The 15,422-nt window shown below is 36.2% G+C and overlaps 1 protein-coding gene across 1 annotated transcript in view; it reads left to right on the forward strand.

The window, feature by feature from the left end:
* CADM2 (cell adhesion molecule 2) overlaps positions 1–15,422 on the forward strand; it is a 187,926-nt gene that overhangs the window by 53,748 nt on the left and 118,756 nt on the right. The window contains exons 3-5 of the mRNA XM_010567639.1: positions 5,255–5,407; positions 7,865–8,002; positions 14,763–14,933. Coding sequence (XP_010565941.1) covers positions 5,255–5,407; positions 7,865–8,002; positions 14,763–14,933 — 462 coding nt within the window. The remainder of the gene's footprint in view (positions 1–5,254; positions 5,408–7,864; positions 8,003–14,762; positions 14,934–15,422) is intronic.

The following is a 15,422-nucleotide window of genomic DNA, read 5'->3' on the forward strand; positions in this document are numbered from 1 at the left end:
AATCAGAGGGATTGTTTCAGTTTCATAAGTATTAAATTTCTGGGACTTTAGCACTACCTGTGGAGTATCAGAAATCTTTCTGGTTCCAAGTAATGGTTATGTTAGTCCCATGACAGAGGGAACAGCTCTAACATAAGAAAGAAAATTTTGTTGAGTGAATCCCAGGATGGCAGCATATGTCAAGTTAATATTGTCAAAGCATCTGCAAATTACTCTGGAGGATATAGGGGTTTTGTTGTTTGTTTTTTCCCAATTCTTCAAATATATGACTCAAAATACTAGTAAGATGTAGTCATTTTAGAGAAATAAGATTAGAGATGCTGCTCTTTGGCTACTACATCTAACAGGTTGAACTGCCTTTTCCACGCTGTATGAAATGTGCATTATTTTTTTCCATGACGGTGTGAATTTTTAAGTTTCTTTTCTCTCTTTGATATAATTGCTGTTGCAAGATTTCACTACATGACTACATAGGAACATTATATTATTTTTGGCAAAAAATAAAGTACACCTTTTTGTGATTGTGAACAAGGAGACGGGTTTATTGCAGTGGTTGTCAGTCTCAGCAATTGCTAATTAATACAGCTGAAATACATGACCGTATCTTTTACTCATAATAACCTAAACTATGCAAATTATCAAGGTTGCTTGTTTCTGTGTCAGAAAACATTCTGAAAGGAAATCTTTTCCACAGAAAAAGAGAATGACCAGTAAAATAAATGAAGTGTGTCTGCTTAGGAACAAGTATTTTATGCATAATTATTTCACATCTTGCAAATTAACTACACCTTATGTGCCTGGGAATTACAGAAAACTGAAATGATGTACTTAGGGCATATTGGAATTTACTATGCAACTATATTTCTTGTTGCATTTTATATTTTTTGGGAGTGCTTGCAACATAAGACTCCAGGAAGGAGACATCAGTGGTGGTATTCTTTGTTAATGTTTTGGCATAGGTGTATTTCCCAGAGGTCAAATACATATTCTGCTTATTTACCCTTTTTGTAGCTTCTCTGTATCATGCAGAAATGTAGGTGTGCAAACTATTGATAAGGTAAAGATTCAGGAATGTAAGTGAAAATCCCCAGGAAAAGGCCGAAAAGTTCTGTTGGGCTTCTACTGAAGTGAAATGGAAAAAAGAAAGAGCTTCCAGAAAAGTTTCTGAAAGACCAGGCAGAGGTAGGAGCGAGCCTAGGAAACCACACAAGTCAAGTGAGGACAGAGCTTGTAGAGTCTTTAAGGACAAAACTTTTTCTGTGCTCACCTGGGCTGTCTAGTCACTACCACAATGTAAGTAATAAATAGTATTCAGAAACTATCTGTGGAATGCAAATGGAACTATTAGTATAACCTTCTTAAAAAGAGGAGGAATAAATACTGTCACCTGAGTACAATACCACAGCTGTATTTTAGTAGGAGACACTTCAAAAAAAAAGCTTGGTGTTTCCTGTTAACTTTTGTGGGGAGCTAGAAATATTTACTGCTGTTTGTATTGAACAATACATGGACATTTCAGTGTAAAGGAAATCTGTTTATTAGTGTGTACCAAACTCCAAATTCATGCAGAATGTCCCCATATGTGTTCTACTTTTTGTTTTCAGCTGTTAATTAAATAAGAGAGAACATTTTGTATTTTAATTTATTGTACTTTATTAAACTCCTATGCTAGAGCCTCGAGTTGGCTTGAACGTTGTGGTAAAATTGCCCTGTTTGGGGCAATTCTCACTTCAAACAGAGCAATCAAAAAGCTTACAGAACGCTTTTGAAGCTCATGTCCTTTAAATAGAGAATAATAAACTAGATGAGATCACTCTTTAAACAAGTAGAACTCAGATCTGCTGAAAGAGATCAAACACAGAGTATTATAAATAGATTTTCTTTCCATCCACTAGCTCCTTGAGGACTGTCTTCTCCTTCAAGCATTTGTTTGCCAGTTGATACCTTTCAGTAGCTGGCTTCTGTTCAGGCTCCACGGGCTTCTTTGCTCCATCAACCAGGCTTGGCAAGGGTTTACTCTCTGTGCCCTGCGCAAGACTGCTGCTCCACTCAGTCTCCATGCTTGGAGATTGCTAGCTGGCTAGAAGTACTCCTGGCTTCTCCAATGCTGCCAACTGTTCATTTGCCGTCTAAGGGAGCAGTCGCCCTCTCCCAGAGGGTTCCCCCTGCCCCAGGGTGTGGGAGCCAGGACTAGATAGTTAGGCAGCCACTTTTTCTCTGATCCAACTTCACCATTTTTAGCAAAATATACCTAACACAGAAAACGGAAACAAACCAGTTCTGGCATCCATCACAGCTATCAATTTCTTAAGAGGAATTGGTGTCTTTCCAAACAGAATCAGATATAGACATAGATGTAGGAATAAAGTTTGAAAATAAGATTCTAAAAAGACTCCATGTAAGTGCTAGCCTTGTCTAAGCAATAGCAGTAGAGTTTTTTCATTGGTTTGCTCTCAAGTCTGTGTAGACAGGAAAGCTTGCAGATGTTTAGGTTTGAAATTGATGGCGCACATAATTAATTGCATTTAGACATAGCACTTATAAAAATGCTTCTGACAAACAGCTTTCCTGCAAAGGAGTGTTATGTTGGTGCTATTTGAAGCACTTTCTGCAAAGGCTCTGTGTTGGTATTTCCATTACAGAACTCTTTCTTTCTGTTCTTTCAGTAAAAATTCACTCCAGGCTGAAACATGGAACATCTGATATCAGCTCTTGATCTGTTTTTATCAGTTTTCCAGAAAATTGACTGAGCTGAGATTTCTGTGTTGCACAAAGGGTAAAAAAGGTGTGGAGGGGAGGAAATGAGGGAGAGGAGCAGTAGGAATGTAGTTGATGCAGGTGGCTTATATTTCAATAGGTTTTTTGTCTACCAGTAGGATCGAAATGGTGTGCTATTGGCATCATCTGTAGTCCATTTGTGCTCTGGTGGGATTCATTACAGTTCTTTTAGTGCATGAAATTCTGCACATTGCTCCGTCTATAGGAAAATATTTCAACAGCTACAAAAATCTTTATCATGAAGCAGTAGCAAAGGAAAATTATAACAAAATAAAATATGATGTAAGATTATATACTGCATTTTTTAAATATTTTCTGATTAAGGGGAGGCAAAAATCATCACTTTCAAATTATGGGGTGCTGAGGGTTTTTTTGTAGTTCCTATGCTATTCTCCAAATTATATATATGGGTGTGGTGGTAATCAAACCATTTGGAAGCACTGGGTCATTTTGAAAATAATTTTGTTTGAAAGGTCAGCAATGTGAAATAAAGTACCATTCTTACAACTGCTCAGTTTGCATCTGACTAGAATTGAAATGCTGAGAAGTGAATTCTGAGTCCCCATCCACTTCCTGAAGGATAGCAAAAGCTTCACTGTTGTGAGGACTTTTGGCTAGTAAAGCCACAGTCATCAGCTTTGCCTGCTATTCTGGGTTGGTAGAAGCTTGCTTCTATGTACTTTTTGTTTTCTTGAGCTTGTTTTTGTTGCCTGTTATGTCAGCATATCGATATATGCATAGCTTTTCATTTTGTGGCTTTTGTTTTGTTTGCTTCTTTGCTTTAATGTTGCACCTATTTTCCATCATTATATGAATTTTATATTATATACTACATAATTATTTCTTTCTTGCTGTGGCTGGCCGGAAGATGTCTCAGTTATGTTTGGAATGTGTCCATTACACACAAACTTAGTCACTTTGATGTGCCTTGGAGCAGTTCATGGCATGCTTGTATGTTAGGTCTGCTTAAGCTGTCACCTTTCAGTCATCAGACCCTGCTGAGAATAAGTCAAGCTTTAGCTGGCCTACCCTGAAATGACCAGTAAATTCAGCTTGAGATCACTGTAAAGAAACCTGAATGGTAGCCTTAGAAGACAACAAATTCAAGTGACATTTTTGCTGAATCTTCATTTTGCTGCTTATTTTGGTGTAAATCTTCCTGTATTGACAGCACTTGGAGAGCCTTGCAATGGGGCAGAAACATCTAGATTTAGTAGCAAAAGAACCACAGTAAAGCTTTTTTTATATCATTGGAAGATATAGATGTTAGGAGAAACAAATCTAAGAGCCTTTGGGGATTTTAGAAAGAGGTGAGTGAGAACAGCATTAGGGACTTGAACACCTTGGTTCTTCTCACAAATCAAATCAAAGCATAGCTCTCCCAGTAATTATAATAGTCTGATTTTACTTTTGACTTTCAGAAGCTTAGTATAAAAATAGACTCACTGAAGATTCAAATACTGTCAGGTCAAAGATTTGAATATAGATGCATACAGCAATACCTTCTGAGTTACAGAGGCTTTTTTATTGTTTGCTTAGGAGAATTATGGTGTTTAGTTACTTATGATACCGGTATTTCTATGCTGCAGAAAGACTTGATTAATATATGTCAATCCTGAAATGGCTTTACTGCAGAGAAATGGAATGTTTGGGGATGTTTTGACTGTTTTTCAATAGAAAATGTGGGTTAATCTAAACATAGGCTTTAATATATTTAAAATTTTAAAGCATTAGCTAATATGACATCTTGAATTTAAGTAGATCTACCTGCTACTCTTCCCTTAGTGGTTTCATGCAAACAAAATTTTGTTAGGAAGGATTTTCTGATAGAAGATCGAATTTTTAGTCATAATCAAAAAAGTAAACCACTATATTCAATTACCTCAAACCTTTAAATGTATTATATATGCATGTAGAAGTGGAACTTTCAATATATTCATCATAAGAAATACCCTTACAGCATTCAAGAAATCTGATATTCCAGTTCAATATGAGTATTAATGGATGTGGGAAAAATCTGTAGGCAAGCTATGCAATGCTCGACTTCTTAGTTGAAAATATAGTTTGTTAGTAGATGAAAACAGGATTCTCAATATTCAGCCACATTTGTAAATACATGAAAAAAGAAATGGGTTTAGGAGGGAGTTATTTTAGGCACTGAACAAAACTGTTGGGGGGCAGAAATCAAAGTCAGTGTTGGTGTTTTCAGAGGAAGATCAAAGGTAAATAAAGTCCCTTAGTTTCTAGGTTTATATACTTTACAAGTCACTCAGTACACTATTCAGAAACTTGCTGAACTCTTTACTTTATTCCACAGAGGAAACAAACTACTATGCATAAAGACAACTGTGTCCATATGCCTGTATTCTAGGGCATGATTTCACTAGGCTACTTCATTAAGCCTCTTGTATAACGTACCAGTCTTTGTTCCTGTGCTGTTTCCTACCTTATAACATGAATTTTTGGTTTTTTTCAGCTCTGAGGGACAATAGAATTGAGCTGGTCCGAGCTTCATGGCATGAACTGAGTATCAGTGTCAGTGATGTGTCTCTGTCGGATGAAGGGCAGTACACCTGCTCTCTATTTACTATGCCTGTCAAAACTTCCAAGGCTTTTCTTACCGTTCTCGGTAAGTATAAATAGCTGAGCATAAAGAAGCAAGTGTTAAGTTTCTCAGGCTTTGGCAAATTATGATAAGAATGAACTTTTCTAAAGTTGGCAGAAGATAAATGTAACTGTCTGATCTTGTTTCCCTGAAGTTTATTGTTTCATGTTGTGTGCTGAAAAATAACATACCTCTTACTATTTGCGCTATGGCAGGATAATGAATTAGAGAGCACACAAATACCACGGTATGAGTGCTCCATAAAATGGACATAACCTCTACATCCCAAGCACCAGAAGTGTGAAGAAAGTGCATGTGTTCATCTCCTAACAATGTATTGTGTAGGGCAAAGGGGAGAAAATCAGAAAGCATGAAATCAAAACGGGCTTTAGAGCTTTATCGTTTTTCCTTAGCTGTGCATTTTCTTGGCTCATTCTGCTTTCTTTTTTTGTCTACGAAGTGCATATTTTCACTGGGTTTGCTGCTTCTTTTATGCTTTATCCTCTAAATGCTCTGCTGTTTTCCCCAAAGGTTATAGATACACATAGAAAAGCAATAGATTTCGAGAGATGCCCAGGAAATAAAGTTTCCGCTCGAAGCTTTATATGATTCTATGAATGTCAGTAGCCCAATCAGCTGAAATTGCTATAGTTCATTGAAACACACCTGTGTACCTAAGAGGTTATATGATTTTAGAGATTGATTTTTATTCTTTTCTCCTTTTTCTGTCCCTGAACTTGACTCTTTTTTTCTTTTTGTTTTATTTTTCTATGTAGACAGGCAGACAGTTGAATGTAGTAGCACTAATGTAAGAAGTTCTCTCTGCCAGTAATATTCACATTAATCCGGTCGGGGAATTGGTTTTGTGCATAGGATGTGAAATACGTCTCCCTTTTAGTCCCTGTGGGACTATTTTACAAAAATCTTCACAAGTTTGCCATTAAAAACAAAAAATACCCACTCAAAACAGAATATTCTGGAATAACAACTGCCTATGGTTAATCTTCTTTGCTGTAGAGAGGCATCTCATGATCTAAACAATAGATGAGTGGACCAGTTCAACCTTTTAGATGGCAGAAAGGCACGGAAAGGTGTTACAAAGGCAAAAAAACATTTAGCCAACATTTATTAACCAAAGTAACTTGACCTTTCACAGTCCTTTTAGTTTTACCTTCATTTTGGGGGAGGGCTTCATGAAATTTTCCCAACATCAGCTACTTACCTTCCAAGAAAGAAAGCTGCAAGGTTTAAGATGCCTGTCTTTTTTCATTTTTTATTTGTAATTTTCCATTTCAAAGTAACATTTTAAACTCTTGGAACACTTTCTATATGAGAAGGGGATATTTTCCATTGAAAGTATTACATCTTTTAATCAGATACACTATCCTTTTATGACTAATAATCTCTTTATTGACTGCTCTGTTACAGATTAGAAGATTTAAGTGTCAAGGTATTATAGTAGATACCATTTTCTGTCCTGAAAGAAAGAAGTAGATTTATTACAGAAATGTACTATACAATAGGTACTGCTGCTTGCTTTTTATGTACATAATCTGTCATTTTGGAAAAGAGATGTAAACAAACCAAATTGTGAAATACAGGGCACAGGATCAATTACTGTGACTGATCCCTTTATCTAACCAGAAATACAAATGTGTCAAAGCGCTGCAGGTGCAGATTATAACAATGACATTTTGAGAGATTTTTAAATTACGGTCATCATTATCACTTTAAAATAAGTGATTCTTGGGTTTTCAGAAGTCAAATGGATTTATACACATAGTGATCAAATTTTTCCCAATTATCTTCATAATTTTTTTTTTAAATCTTCCATGGTTCATTGAAAAACAGCTATTTGCAAATTTAATATTAGGTGTATAGTATGTCATGATCTCCTCCAAAGAACTTGGATTCAGCTGAAGAATTCTCCATAGCCAATGGAATTGTGATTGTACCTCTTGTTTTTTTGGTTATGTGTTCTCTGAAGATAAAGTAACTCCTGTATGTATTTTCATCCTCCCTTTTCCCTGGATTTTGTATTAAAATCTTCATAATTCATGCTTAAAGCATCTGTTCTGAACTTAGATCAGTTCGGGTTTTTGTTGCCAGTTACATTTTATTTTCACAGCTGTGCTTATATACTTTGTCATCCTGCTTGCTGTGCAGACCAGTTTAAACCTTATAATACCAAGTCAGACTAGACCTGCATGAAGAATATACATAGATAGGATAGTTTTTAAAATACATCTGTTTCCCTTAGAAAACTAGATAATTTCTGTTTTCTTTAATTCTTTATAATCAACTACTGTTCAGATTGACAGTTTATTTGCAATAGGAAACAAGATTCACTGACAAGGCAAGGAACTAATTATTCTGTTTCCAGAATTTAGAGCAGATGAAGAAGTGAACTTTAAGCTGGTCATATATTAATGGCAGCAGCAGCTGACAGTATCAGAGATATTTTGCTTGTTTGCCTGTTAGGTGTTCCTGAGAAGCCACAAATTACTGGATTTACCTCACCAGTTATGGAGGGAGAGAGGATGCAGCTAACTTGCAAGACATCTGGTAGTAAACCAGCAGCCGATATCAGATGGTTCAAGAACGACAAAGAAGTTAAAGGTATTTAAAAGGACTTTGATGTAATTTGGTCCAATTGTCAAAACTGTACATTATTTAGAATTATATTTTTTAATTAATGTTTGAAAAGTTTCTCATATTTAATTGTTAAATGAATCAGTGATAGTACGTATATAAGGAATTGATTGTAAATTACTGGAGTGGTCATATAGCCATCTTTTTATTTTTTCTTCAAATCGTAAAAAGTGATGTTTTGAATTGTTCTGAACTCTGTTCAGCATAATAAACTCAACTGTGATACTTCATAGAGAAACATTTTATGGATTGTTGTTATCACAGCCATACCACTCACCCCAGATATTTTACCTTTTCATTTCTTTTTGCCTTTCTAAGATGACATATATCTGATTTGGTCAATGGCCAGTTTCATGTTACACTCCTCTAAGTAAAGTGACCGGGTGAGGCAGAACCGTCTGGAGGAGACAGGAGATTGCACTTCCCATTGGGGAGCTACAGAGCCTGCTTTGGTGAGGAAAAGTCAAGGTGTAGCAATTCAGGGAATCTCAGTTGGGAAACTGGGAACCTGCAGCTGGGGCAAGGATGCTGAGAGTGTGGTGAGGTGCAGGGAGAAGGCAGACCTTAAAGGGGATGAGGAGAACTTCAAGAGGAACTGGGGGGAGTTGGACAAAGTCTGCTGTAACTGAAAAGTCATTGGGTGACTGAAACCGAAGCTGAAAGCAAGGATTTGCCTTTGAGGGTACAGTGAGATAGGAAAGACCTGCATATAAAAGCTATTTATTTCTTTCCTGCCTTCTCTTTCACTTCGTATGTTCTTAAAACTCAGTTTTCTAGGCCATATTCTCATAAGTGTTGGGGTAGTTTAAAATCCTTTTTGGTGAATGGGTGGACAGAGCTTCCTATAAGAGAAGACGTAGTCACATCTACCACAGCCAACTGAGGTGCCCATTATAGAGTAGATGAATAAAAAGGATAAGGTATTTGTATTTATTCATGTCACCTGTATTCATTCTGCTGTAAGACCAGATCAAGAAATGATTCAAAATCCACCTTTTCCGTGTAGCTTTTTAAAAAAAAAAAAACAACTTTTGCTGCTTTGTCTCATATTTGTCTGACATTGTGGATTTTGTTAGCTCAGTGAACTGCCTCAAGCAAAGTTACAGCATTAATTACAGAATCCATTAATCTTCCTTTACTATTCTCTACCACCGTTCAATGTACACAACCAGAGCTGTGATATAAAATTGGTAAATAAAGGAGATTGCAGTTGATTGTCCAAGGAACCCAGTCCATTCTAGAAGCATCTTTAGATTTCTGAAGAAAATCAGAATAGTGTTGAAGGAGATGGGATTTTTAGGCTGGAATCATTTGATATGTGTTTGAGCACTTGTAACAGGGATAGAAAACGAGGAAACAGAATCGTTCTTTCCAGCCACTGGGAAATTTGAGGAAATTGCTGAAAGTGAAGCAGCACCTCATCAAACATAATTAAAAAGAAGAATTTAACAGCAGAGCTAACACACATGGCACAGCATAGATTCTGTCATCCAGAAAAGATGACAGAATGAACATAGATATTCAAGACATGTAAAGATTGAAAATCAGTCTAAGCAATGTCAATACTTGAAGAGAACCGCTGATACAGTTGGTGTAACAGCAAGGCAACTAATCTGAAAAGGTGTTATTTTAAAAATTATATTTTAAAATCTGATGTAATAACTTTGCCTTTCTTTCAGCTGATATGTAATTGAAGCCAAGCAAGCAATCTGATGATTTGACTCTTTAACTAATTTGCTCTTCTCCACAGTTCCTAAAAGGGATTTTTTTTTTAAAAAGAAGGTGGGGAAGGACCAAAGAAGATGTGTGAGAAAGAACAGTAAAGAAAAAAAAAAGAGAGGAAAGTGCTGAGCACATTCATTTCAGTTTAGTTTTCTGGGTCTTCTGAAGAGCACATTGCCATTTCTCAAAGGTTAGAAATAAAATGGCATCAGCAGAAGTTACATTAGCTTTGTGCACTGTAAAAGGTGAAATGATAAATCTGAGAAAATAGATATGAAATTATATGCTAATGCAGCTGACATTAAAGGTTAGGAGTTCATCTGTCTAGCACCAGTAAATCCAATTGTGTTACAGTGTGTTAGACATGGTGCAAAAGAATATAAATGATGCATTGAGTTCAGAGTTGCACCAAAGGGGAAAAAGCCATTCTAAAATTGTAGCTCCATTGCTATTACTCAAAAAAGGAATCATCATCTGGTGAAGGAATACTGTTTGATAGAGTAAGTGTTAGTCATGAGAGACACTGAATGTGAAGCACTGAGTACCATACCTTTCACTTTAGTGTTCTGTCTCTTATATATGCACCAAATTAACAAAGCCAGCTGCAGTTTAGCATTTTGATGATGTTTCTGGAAAATTATTAAAAGCAAAAATATCAGAGAAGCTAAATACATAATTTAAAAAAAAAATCACTTATTTTTTCAACAAAATTTGTTACATACTCTTTCAACAATATGATGTAAAAAATTATTTTTAGTTTCAGGAATATTTTTTTAAATGGATTTTTTTTTTTTTTTTGCCTAGAAAAATTTGGCTTCAAAAATAAATAAAATAATACCAGTTTGTTTTGTTGCAACAGATTAAGACATTTTGAATTCGTTTATATATTTTTAGTACGCACAAAGATTTCAGAGAGGCACTGAACATTTTGTCTTGGTTAGCCTCTATAATGAAGATGACAGTTTTTTAGACAACAAGGCCATTTCATTTCAGAACTCGATTTTAAATGTAAACAAAAATTTTATTTGACTTGTAAAAACAGAACTGTCTTTTAAAAAGATGGATGCTTCTACATAGATGTTACAAGTATGTGCTTTGATAAATCATAGAATCATAGAATCATTTAGGTTGGAAAAAACCTTCAAGATCATCGAGTCTAACCATCAGCTATGCCCACTAAACCATATCCTGAAGTGCCTTGTCTATGCGTTTTTTGAATACCTCCAGGGATTCAACCACTTCCCTGGGCAGCCTGTTCCAATGCCTGACAACCCTTTCAGTAAAGAAATTTTTCCTAATATCCAATCTAAACCACCCCTGCCACAACTTAGGCCATTTCCTCTCGTCCTATCACTAGTTACTTGATAAAAGAGACCAGCGCCCACCTCACTACAACCTCCTTTCAGTACTTGTAGAAAGTGTTAAGGTCTCCCCTCAGCCTCCTTTTCTCCAGACTAAACAGCAATGAACAATGAATGATAGATATTCTATCATTTCTATTTATTATTTTCACTATCAAACATCTACACTTATGAGATATAAAGTAGTATTAGTTAATACAAGCATACCTGTATGTGCACCTAACTGGCAGAGTCATAGAGGTGGGCCCATATTTGACCCTTAGATTTCACATGGCCCAGCCTCTGTTCAAAGGTTAGATCAGGTTGCTAAAGGTCTTCTCCAATTCAATTTTGAAAAATCTCCAAGGACAGAGATTCCATAGTCTGTCTGGGCTAGATGTTTCAGTATTTGAAAGCCCTTATTATTGAGAATTTTCCTTATATGTAGTGTCATGGTTTAACCCCAGCCAGCAACTAAGCACCACGCAGCCGCTCACTCACTCCCCCCCATCCAGTGGGATGGGGGAGAAAATCGGGAAAAGAAGTAAAACTCGTGGGTTGAGATAAGAACAGTTTAATAGAACAGAAAAGAAGAAACTAATAATGATAATGATAACACCAATAAAATGCCAACAGTAGTAATAAAAGGATTGGAATGTACAAATGATGCGCAGGGCAATTGCTCACCACCCGCCGACCGACACCCAGCCAGTCCCCGAGTGGCGATTCCCTGCCCCCCCTTCCCAGTTCCTAAACTAGATGTGATGTCACATGGTATGGAATACCCTGTTGTCCAGTTTGGGTCAGGTGCCCTGGCTGGGCATGAGGAGCTGAAAAATCCTTGACTATAGTCTAAACACTACTGAGCAACCACTGAAAACATCAGTGTTATCAACATTCTTCACATACTGAACTCCAAACATAGCACTGTACCAGCTACTAGGAAGACAGTTAACTCTATCCCAGCTGAAACCAGGACAGTATGTATTTCGTGACACATAATCAGAAGTTGCCTTGGTGTAACTTGTGTTCATTGCCCTTCAACTTTTGCTGTACAACTCTGAGAGGACTCTGGCTTTTTCTTCTCTATGACCATGCATTAGGTACTTGAAGGCAGCAGTTTGATCTGATTGTAGTCTTCTCTTCCTGAGGTTGAACAAACCCAACTATCTTAAGCTGACCTTGTACAAAGTATGCTCCCTCCACTGACCACCTCTATGGCTTCCGGCTGAACCTGCTCGGGTTTGTCGACATCTTTCTTGTACCAGAAAGCCCCAAACTGGGCCTGGTACTCTAAATACAGCCATGCAAGTGCTGAATAGAGAAGAATCACTTCCCTTGACTTGCTGGATATGCTATTATTAACACAGGACAGTCATTTTTTAGCTTTCAACCCTGTAAAGGCACACTTGACTAACGTTCAACCTGTCCTCAAGACCCCCAGTTCCTCTTCTATAAAGCTACTTTCTATCTAGTCACCCCCCAACCTGTTTCATTATAGTGATTTCCAGAGAAAGTGCCTCTGTAATAGATAAGGGGGTATTTAGGAGAGAGAGGAGTAGCAAGAAAATAAATAAAATAATGGACTACAGTAGACATGTTTAAAAATTCTGTAAAAACCCTGGGTAAACATTCTGAATACTAGCATACGGTAACATACCTAGTACCTGATCTCCACTGCTCTTACATCCCGGTGGGCTTACATTCAGTTAGCATATATTGCAATCACACCTTCATTTTGCTATGAATAAACATCTAAGAAGATACAGCTGATAAAAGTGGACAAGCTAAGTATTTCTGTTGATGAGGATGTCAACAGTTTAGAGAATAGTATCACCATCCTTTTTACAGATGTAATTACCTCTAAGAGTTGAACTCTTCCAAACAATAGATGTCCAGCGAAAGGCTTCTAAACATCCGTTTAGGAAATTAACTGCTTTTGTTTTTCTAAAGGATTAAGCATCCACAACCTCTTACTGAAATTAAACTTGTTGATGTTTTCAGGAGCTGTCTGTCCTCCACTTGAAGTCAGTAAGCAAAGGGATGTGTTATAAAGCTACTTATAAAGCAGAAGGCTATCTATGGAGGTGCTTATTATTAAATTTGGAAACCTAATTCTGGGAACAAAATCTCATGTGTTTGCTTTAAATATTAGTGAAGACATTTGTTGTTTGATTATAATAACTTTGCTTTAGTTCTGGTCAATATTTGTGTCACCTCCTGTTCCCTAAATACTAATAGTCACCATGGCAGAAATTGAAATCTCTTAAAGCTTAGCAACCAACAGGCATAAAATGCTTGTATGCAAGAAATAATTATTTCTTACGGAAAAATGGAAATCATATAACTACATGGTGTCTTCATCTATCTGGAGACAATAAAAAAAGACCACCTTTCTGATTTCACAGGTGTTTTTAATATAAAAAGCTGTAGCTTAAGCCATTTAAGACTTGCTTTCTAAAATTGATATTTCATGGAAATTTTATTTAGGTCATCTTCTTCTCTAATGGGATTTAGTATAATTTGTAATACTGAGACCTCTCACTTTTTCTTTTTGTAGGACACAGAAGACATGCAATCTCAGTGTAATTTAATATATATGCTTATATATGTCTTTTAAAGCTTTCATTGTAACAAATCAATATAATGAGCTTCCTATTTTTCTGAAATAAATGAAAATCAATAAGTATTATAAGTGGTTGGGAACCAAGAAAAACAATTCTAAAGTATGTGTAAGAAGATCTCATGTTGCAGCTAATATATTAAAACTTTTAAAAATAAATGCTCAGTCTTTTGGATCTTCAGTTCTGATCTAACAAGTATGTCCTACAACAAAACTTTCTGAATTTGAACCTTAACCTTGAGCAGTGTTGAATACTTCTTAAGCACAGCTGTAAGCTCCTGCACTCTAGTATCTGGGCTGAAAACTGTGAAAGAGATTTTTAACTGAATCTGCACAAAAGCAGTAGGCCAATTTAGTGTGATATAAAGCAGTGAGTGGAAGGTCTCTGAAGTAATTTTATTTCCAGTCTTCTTGGGACTTACCTGTAGATTCCAGTAAATACTATGACATGCTCTATCTACAGTTGTTCATCACCATTGATAGCTATAATTTGGTTTAGTTTAATTCATAAATTAGTATAATTGTAGCCAAACAACAAAATAAGCAATGAATAAAGTAAGCATAGGATTAATGTGACTACATGCATGCAACCCTTAGTTCACATGGCTTCAGTAATATCCATGTATTGCATTACTATAAAAGATTATAATCTTGGACTTAGAAAATTTAAAATTTAGTGACACTGTGAATACGTAAGGGAAGTGAGGGTGGGAGGAGACCACATTTTTTCTAATGAACTGCAGAGAAAGTTCATATAAAATTTGGACCTAAACATATAAGAGATAAGGATTAAAGGAATTTCTGTTTGAGTGCAGTATCACGTAACCAATTTTAAAAATTTCTTTTTCAATATATATCTCCTGATCCGACAATCAGACCAAACTGGGGAATAACTACAGTTTAATTACTTTTGTTTTAAAGAGATCGATACAGATATGAAAGACATGTTTTGTCAACAAGTGTGATAGATAATTTAGCTGTCTAATGCTGGACTACTTTTCCTATAAATATTGGAGATAAAACTGTTTATTCCTTCTTTCAGACGTGAAATACTTAAAAGAAGAAGATGCAAATCGTAAAACATTCACAGTCAGCAGCACGCTGGATTTCCTAGCAGATCGCAGTGATGATGGTGCAGTTGTAAGTTGCAGAGTAGATCATGAGTCCCTAAACTCTACACCTCAGATAGCAATGCAGGTTCTAGAAATACACTGTAAGTAATACATGTTATATAAGCTTGCTTTTATAGTTTTGCTTTGTTTCAGAGTTTCTATTGTGGGAAAATTATAAAAATCTCTGGTATTGTGCAGATAGATAATGTCTTCTTTTACCAGCTTCTCTGGTTTGCATTTGGTTGGTTGGTTGTGTTTTGTTTTGTTTTGTTTTGCCTTGCTTTGTTTTGTTTTTGCAGGAGTAACTCTAAAAAGTTTAGTGAGAGCTTTACCAGTGAAAACACTATGGGACTGAGTTCCTGGTTTGCTTTGAGAAACGGTAGGGAGGAAATGCATTTGTCTTTTTTGTTTATCATTGTAGCAATGTGAAAGAGTTCTTAAAAATCAAGATCATAGTAGTTCACAATTTTCCTTGAAAGTATCTAGAAACTTGAAACAAGGGCATGAAGAAGCAAACTGCAGACTGCCTCGATAACTTTGAGTCCTGCTAATGAAACTCAGTGAAATGCGGTTAGTAACACACATCCAGG

The sequence above is a fragment of the Haliaeetus leucocephalus genome, unplaced genomic scaffold (assembly GCF_000737465.1).
Source record: "Haliaeetus leucocephalus isolate CR32 unplaced genomic scaffold, Haliaeetus_leucocephalus-4.0 Scaffold228, whole genome shotgun sequence".
NCBI classification, from domain to species: domain Eukaryota; kingdom Metazoa; phylum Chordata; class Aves; order Accipitriformes; family Accipitridae; genus Haliaeetus; species Haliaeetus leucocephalus.